The 8363-nt window shown below is 42.0% G+C and overlaps 1 protein-coding gene across 1 annotated transcript; it reads right to left on the bottom strand.

The window, feature by feature from the left end:
• Nucleotides 1-5501: 5501 nt before the first annotated feature.
• Nucleotides 5502-6539, bottom strand: LOC116865280 (olfactory receptor 51G2-like). Its single transcript, XM_032853559.1, has one exon. It carries the CDS (start codon nt 6537-6539, stop codon nt 5502-5504), a length of 1038 nt encoding a protein of 345 aa, XP_032709450.1.
• Nucleotides 6540-8363: the final 1824 nt, after the last annotated feature.

Below are 8363 nucleotides of genomic sequence, written 5' to 3'. Positions count from 1 at the left end.
CAGCAGGGCTAGAGGTCCAAGCCCTTCTCATGACACTACTTTTCTCTATTTTGTCACTCCAATAGGCCTGGGGTCAACATTATATCCTATTCAGATGAATGACTCAAACAAGTGGCTTAAACAAGTTACTACTAATAACACATGCTTTGAAGTAATGAGTAGATATAAAGTATCTGTCTGGACCATCTCAAGAGTCAGAAGATGGATACTAAATGTTTTGGTGGCTAGAAACAGAAGACTATCCATGTGAAGTGGGTCAGGACAATCCTTTCAGTTTTTCTAAGAAATAGAGACAGTTGCAGTCTTAAGATTGGTATACAGACCCTGAGCCACCCTAGGATGCAAGGTCAGAAGGGGAAAAAGACAGCAAATGAGGGAAGAAACTGATGAACTAAGAATCTGTGTAAGAATGTATTATGTTAATACAGTGATTCTCAACGGGAATTCAGACTTCTGGGATTCTTGGTGGAGGGAGACAAGGGATATACCCCTTGTCCTACAACTTTCTTTGCATAGAAGTTATTTCCTCTAGAAGCAAATACTGTGTTTCTCTACCTACACTGTACTAAGGTATAACCAGGCTTGGAAACCATGAAAAGTGATGAAGTAGATCTTCTTCTTAAAGAGAGCAAGAAACTTCTTGCGAAGCACCTTCTTCAAATAAGGTCATGTCATGATACCCAGGCAGAGAAACTCTTCTCTCCTTGTGAAGGGAAAATCAGTGCTTCTGCCAGCCTGGAAGGTTCAGAAAATATGGAAGGTTGAGCAGTTGTAGGCTCATTCACTGAAATGCTTCATTTCTTGCTCTTTCTGTATCAGGTCACTTTCTGTATCAGGTCACTTTCTGTATCAGGTCATCTACACCAAAGCAAACTTTCTATTGAGACTGAACATTCAGTTGTCTTCTTATTTATGCCCGCCTTAAAATTCTACCCTGGGTCTGATTTTCAGTAGTCTGTCTTCTGGCTGTAGGAAATTATAATCCCTTTGAAAGCTACCATGGAGGACCTCTGCCCCTTACTGGTATAGGCCAGAAGTAAGATTTTTTAAAACTCCAATTTTCTGCATGGGTGGGGGATAGTCTTTTTTTTTTTAAGATTTTACTTATTTATTTGACAGAGAGAGAGAGAAAAGTGCACAAGCAGGGGGAGCTGCAGGGAGAGGGAGAAGCAAGCTCCCAGGCCTGATGTGGGTCCTGGGATCCCAGAATCATGACCCAAATTGAAGGCAGACATTTAACCGACTGAGCCACCCAGACATGGTTGGGGGGGATAGTCTTATTAGCCCAAAGATTAAGAGCAGGAGCTTTTAGATACATGAACATAGACTTTTTTTAACTAATAACTAATATATATATATATATATATATATATATATATATATACACACACACACACACACATAATCTCATGCTTTGATTATTTTAAGTGGGCAAACTGGTAGGAAAACTTCCTAGAAACCATCTCTGGATTCCGCCTGTGTCAGGCTCAAATACTTCAGTAGTTATCACATCTGTGGAGCAGAGGAATGCATTATTGGAACATGCTGGGATGTCTGTAACCCTGAAAGTAAAGTAGTAGAGACACAGACTCTCCCACCCACCCCGATCTCTTCCAGTTTTTGATGTCAGTAGAGCCACAGAATCTAAGAGTAGCTGTGCACAGTGACAGCAATTAAAATGAGAGGGTCTCCAAGTTCAATGCTGCCATTTAGAAAAGTTAGAAAAGACAAAGCCAAAGGATCCCTACAATCCTAGATTGGGTGTTTAATATCCAAGCTTAATTTTGCCAACCCTCTCAATAGAATTTCTCTAGCCTTGGGGTCTGTATACACTTTTTGTTTTGTTTTTACAGCCCAGGGCTGCTTGTGGTCCTGAACAGCATTACGTCGGCTGTGAGTTTCTAACAGAAATAGGTGGGACCCTCCTCAGCAAGATGGAGTTGCTGTATCTCTGACCAGAACCTTCCTGTTTTGGGGTGGTGGATGAAGTGGGCAGAGGGGACTAGATAACATGGGCTTGTCCTATACAGGCTTGTCCAGTCCAGGATTTGTGGCCCTGATGAGGAACCTTGTCCTATAACACAAGCTATCTTTTCAAATGACCTCCTCTTCAGTAGCCTGTCAAACTAGATTTATATTTATGCCAGTACCATGCTGTCTTGGTGATCACAGCTTTGTAGTAAAGCTTGAAATCAGGTAACGTGATGCCGCCAGTTTTTTTGTTTGTTTGTTTTTCAACATTTCCTTAGCAATTTGGGGTCTCTTCTGATTCCATACAAATTTTAGGATTATTTGTTCCAGCTCTTTGAAAAATACCAGTGGAGTTTTGATCGGAATGGCATTAAAAGTATAGATTGCTCTAGGTAGTATAGACATTTCAACAATGTTTATTCTTCCGATCCAAGAGCATGGAATGGTCTTCCATCTTTTTGTGTCTTCAATTTCTTTCAGTACTGGCATAAAAACAGAAACATAGACCAGTGGCACAGAGTAGAGAGCCCAGATATGGACCCTCAACTCTATGGGCAAATAATCTTCGACAAAACAGGAAAAAATATACAGTGGAAAAAAGACAGTCTCTTCAATAAATGGTGCTGGGAAAACTGGACAGCTATATGTAGAAGAATGAAACTCGACCATTCTCTTACACCATACACAAAGATAAACTCGAAATGGATGCAAGACCTCAATGTAAGACAGGAATCCATCAGAATCCTAGAGGAGAACATAGGCAGTAACCTCTTCAATATCAGCCACAGCAACTTCTTCCAAGATATGTATCCAAAGGCAAAGGAAACAAAAGCGAAAATGAACTTTTGGGACTTCATCAAGATCAAAAGCTTCTGCACAGCAAAGGAAACAGTCAACAAAACAAAGAGGCAACCCACCGAATGGGAGAAGATATTTGCAAATGACAGTACAGACAAAAGGTTGATATCCAGGATCTATAAAGAACTCCTCAAACTCAACACACACAAAACAGACAATCATATCAAAAAATGGGCAGAAGATATGAACAGACACTTCTCCAATGAAGACATACAAATGGCTATCAGACACATGAAAAAATGTTCATCATCACTAGCCATCAGGGAGATTCAAATTAAAACCACATTGAGATACCACCTTACACCACTTAGAATGGCCAAAATTAGCAAGACAGGAAACAACGTGTGTTGGAGAGGATGTGGAGAAAGGGGAACCCTCTTACACTGTTGGTGGGAATGCAAGTTGGTGCAGCCTCTTTGGAGAACAGTATGGAGATTCCTCAAGAAATTAAAAATAGAGCTTCCCTGCAATTGCACTACTGGTATTTACCCCAAAGATACAGATGTAGTGAAAAGAAGGGCCATCTGTACCCCAATGTTTATAGCAGCAATGGCCACGGTCGCCAAGCTGTGGAAAGAACCAAGAGGTCCTTCAACGGATGAATGGATAAGGAAGATGTGGTCCATATACACTATGGAGTATTATGCCTCCATCAGAAAGGATGAATACCCAACTTTTGTAGCAACATGGACGGGACTGGAAGAGATTATGCTGAGTGAAATAAGTCAAGCAGAGAGAGTCAATTATCACATGGTTTCACTTATTTGTGGAGCATAACAAATAACATGGAGGACATGGGGAGATGGAGAGGAGAAGGGAGCGGAGGGAAATTGGAAGGGGAGATGAACCATGAGAGACTATGGTCTCTGAAAAACAACCTGAGGGTTTTGAAGGGGCGGGGGGTGGGAGGTTGGGGGAACCAGGTGGTGAGTATTATGGAGGGCATGAATTGCATGGAGCACTGGGTGTGGTACAAAAATAATGAATACTGTTACGCTGAAATGAAATAAAAATAATTAGTGGGTTACTAAAAAAAAAAACTAGACTTATTGAAGCCTTTAGCTGGCTACTACTAGATATAATATTCTGAAATGGTAACTCTAAACTAGTGATTTATTATCCTTGCTTCTTGACCTCTATGGGCAGGATCTGTGACCTTCAGACACACCGGGTTGTCAGTGGCCTTCTCCTAGTTATTGATAAGCATGGGGATCTGAGTTTCTTAGAATCCTACAGTGGATACAGTGGCCAAAATGAATACATCTAATGGGGAAACAGCCTTTCCAGCTAGAACTGCATGTGTAGGGCTTGCAGCTACCTATACTGCCTCCTGCCTCTGAGTTCCTATTCTCTCATCTCAGTTCATGAAAATGATACATAGAAATGACTATAAGCAGTAAATTATCAATTATCTAGATAGCTATAGATAAAAGCAAGAAGTTCCAAATAGCTTTATTGTGGCTTTTTCTATTAAACTTGAGTAGTGGTTTTCTACCAGGAATATCCCTATTTCAGTTCCCCATCAAGTGTTTGGTTATTTTAGGGCTGAGCAGGCCAAGGGCAATGCTAGTTCTAGTGTGGGGTACCCTTCAGTTTCTGGGTAAAATTCCTTCTGGAAATTTGCAAACAGCTTTGGGAAAATCTCCACAAAAAAAATTTAAGCTCCTCTCTGAGCTGCATCCTTGGAAACAGGCTTCCTAATCATGTGATATTGTCACATCCTGAAGTCCTGATCATGTGATATCTAACATCCCATCCTTACCTCATTCCACTGCAATTTACCAACTACTCATTATCCCCACAGGCCTCAGACATTCAGATCTCTTAGTCCTTACCCTTCCTGAGGACCAGCCATAAAGACTTTTTTTTGTCCCTTTGTCTTCCCTACTCATTTATTCAACAATATATATTGAGCACCTATTATATGGTAGGCACTGTTCTTGGATCTGGGGACATATCAGTGAACAAAACAGTCCCCAAATTTCTGGCCTCATGGAGCTTATATCCTAGCAAATCATCTTCACTGGAAGTGAGTGGGCTGTTCCACCTGTACCATTGATGCTCCAGCATGATCCAGAAGTTCTACTGAGCAGCTTTCCTGGGTTTACCAGTACCAAACTTCAAGCTCAAAACAGAGACATGCCTGAAAAGAATCAAGAGAAAACTATCACTCCCTAGGCTGCAAATAAGTGCTAGATAAATTCAACATGTGCAGTGTCACCCTGTGTGTTTCCTACCATCCACACCAGCCCCCCTTGTCTGTTTCTTGATTTGTGAGCTGGTTAATATTGAATTTGGGAGAAAGCCAGTGTTAAGGTGAATATAGTTTACTTCTACCTAACCTTATATATAACAGGAATATAGTTCTTCCTTAGGCTTGGAAATGAAATGGGGGGAGGGGAATTCAGTGGGGAAAAGGAGAGAGGTGCCTACACAAATGGGTATGCATACACATTCTCTCAGGTGCTGTGGCTAGGTCCTCTAGGAAAGGAGATGTCACAGTATGAGTCTGAAATAGTATAGTTCTAATCACAACAATGAGAGGACTAACAAGGTAATACTTAAATATACTTTTCAGTGGTCTCAAGTCCCCCAAAATTATAATTATATAAGCTGATTATGCCCCCACAAAGCGTTCAACCATGGAAGCTGAATCATTCAAACCTCAAAAATTAACTCTCCACCACTAATTCTCCCCCACCCAAAGACGCAGGTTTCCCCACAGAGGTCTTGTGTTTCTGGGTCCTTCTGCTCTTCTGGGAGATATCAACCCTTTTCTGCTGGAAGCGCTTTAGGAGGCCCTGACGTATCTGCTTAGACTTGATGCAGTAAACAATTGGGTTCATGAAGGGTGGGACTAAGAAGTGCAGGTTGGCCATGAGTACTGCCAGAGCAGGATAGCTGTGCTTCTCTACTCGGTGCAGCACAGATAACCCCAGTTTGGGCAAATAAAAGATGAGAACAATGCAGAGGTGTGAGACACATGTGTTGAGTGCCTTGAGCCTTTCCCCAGGTGATGCAATGCCCAGCACTGTTCGTAGGATCAGGGCATATGAGAGCATGATAAGGAAGGAGTCAAGGCCCAGTGACAAGAGGATGGAGACCAGGCCAACCAAGCTGTTGATCTGGGTGTCTGAGCAGGCCAATCCCACAAGGTCACAGTGTAGGCAGTAACAATGAGAGAGTACACTGATCTGGGGAAAAAGCAGACGCCTCAGGAGGATGGGTCCTGGGAGGTTGAGCAGGACAGCCCTCACCAGGATAGCAGCCCCCACTCTGGCCATGGCTGAGTGGGTCAGAATTGTGGCATAATGCAGAGGTTCCCGGATGGCAACAAAACGATCAAAGGCCATGGCCAGCAGCACACCAGATTCCACATAGGTGAAGGCATGGATGAAGAACATTTGTGCTGCACAGAGATCAAAGGGCAGCTCACGAGCACCCAGCCAGAAGAGCCACATCATGGTGGGGAAGGTAGAGGCACAAAGTCCCAGATCAGAGGCTGCCAACATGGATAGGAAGATGTACATGGGTTCATGTAAGGATGGATCTGTGCGGATCAGGAGAAGGATGAAACTGTTACCCAGGATGGAAACCACACAGATGAGGTTGATGGGGATGGAAACCCAATGGTGAGAGGCTTCCAGGCCTGGAAAGCCAGTGAGGAGGAATGTAGAATGACCAGAAGTGCTGGTGTTGCAGGAGAACATAGTGTTTCCAGGAGGGAGTTGTCCATCCTACAAGTAAGAGACATTCATTTATTTGATCATCACTTATATAAAGTCCCTAATAAGTTGGTATGGAAAGGAAAATCTGCCCCATAACCCTTTCTTAGGCCATGAAAGAAACCTCATTCCCCTTAGAAGCCCATTCCTCTCCATCTCCTGGCTACTTTAGCCTTCTCTTTGGATATAGTAACAATGAATACATTGTAAGAGTTGATCTCTGCTTACTGCTTTAGCTACTCAGTATCTTTTCTTAGGCCTAAACAACCTTCTTTATTCTCTTAAACTATACTCAAAGACCTATCTCCAGAGTGTCTCCTCAGATTAAATAATGAAGAATGGAGAATAATTTTCTGTCAAAATTTAGGATGGTATTATGAATAAGCAGAAGAGACTCCATTTTTATTTATTCTTAGAGGCAGGTTTTCCACAGCCCAATATACAAACAACACTATTAACAAACAACACTAGAAAGGACACAGGCAAACAAATGTATTTTCAAAATCTTTGTCTGAGGAGGCTGGTTTTGGTTTTTCCTCTAGTGCTCTATAAAACCAACATTTTCTGTATTTCTTTTCTAGAAATTCCTTTGGGGCCCCATATAGGTTCTTTTGAATGTGTTCAATAGTGACAAATTTCTCTCCTGAGAAAATGGGTTGACTTAGAGTAAGTATCCAAGATTTCTTCAAGCTAAGTCTGGTAAACAAGATAGGAACCCAGATGATGCACTTTTGTTAAAATGCCATCTTCCCCAGGCCCATCTCCACCTCCCTGGCTGCTTGAAGCTTCTGACTCTGCTTTTGAGACAGTCCTATGGACATGGACTCAATAGGAGGGCACTGTCCTCTGAAATATCTCTTTCAGCCCTCTTGCCATAAAAGCTCTTATGATAGCCCCCAAGTACTTTGACGTTCTCCTTTGTGTGGGCAGAAGGCTGAGGCTGACTGGCCTGAGGGTAACCACCTGAAGAGTTAGAGTAGCTGAATTTCCAGAACCCCAGGATTAATAAAGTTAAGCAAGGAGGCCAGAGTGTAGTGTGAAAGTTCCTCTGATCCCATAACTTCACATCACACCTTCAGGCTCTCCATTCTCTCCAGCTTCTCTCCTCAGCAACAGCACTGCATCTTCCCTGTGTCTACTAACTTCACATCTGTTTGCATTATAAATTGAATGCCTCACAGAAGCACAAACTGTAATTCCCCTACTTTGTCCCCAGAGCTCACCCTCTACTACCTGCCAGGTTCTCCTTCCATTCCTGTTATCCATGAAATCTCCCAGGAGGGAGAGGAGATCTGGTATTTTTTTTTTTCACTCCAAAACATATTCCTCAAATCAGATCCCAATGAAACTACAAATTGTCATTATTTCTCTAGATATTTATGCCTCCTAACTGTCCTACTTTCTTCAGTCTTTCTGTATTCATTATCAAAATTTCCAACAGAATTCTCAGAAAGCTTTTAAAAAGGCAAGTATGGACATTTAAATGAGTACATGCATAGAGAGGAAACAGTGATCAGATTTGTTATAGGAGGATGTCTCCTATCATAACTTCCTTTAATGATCTGGCTCCTCATTCTGAAGGATCAGGTCTAAGTAAGATCTTTATACTGGGTGCAGAGAGGGAGAGACCTTGTCCGTGCTACATCTGTAGCTTACTCTATCACCGGTTCCCTAAGCATTATAAACACTACTCATAAGGTATCTTTCTACCAGCAAATTTACTATACTTTTTAATTGTTTTTTGTTAAAGTATATGAAACACATAGAAAAGCCTACCTGTCGTTAAGTGTCAAGATTGAATTTCCTTGA

Source organism: Lontra canadensis, unplaced genomic scaffold, assembly GCF_010015895.1.
Source record: "Lontra canadensis isolate GAN:19392208 unplaced genomic scaffold, GSC_riverotter_1.0 scaffold7, whole genome shotgun sequence".
Classification (NCBI taxonomy): Eukaryota; Metazoa; Chordata; class Mammalia; order Carnivora; family Mustelidae; genus Lontra; species Lontra canadensis.
The sequence above is the reverse complement of the archived record's forward strand: the minus strand, read 5'-3'. Positions and strand labels throughout refer to the sequence as shown.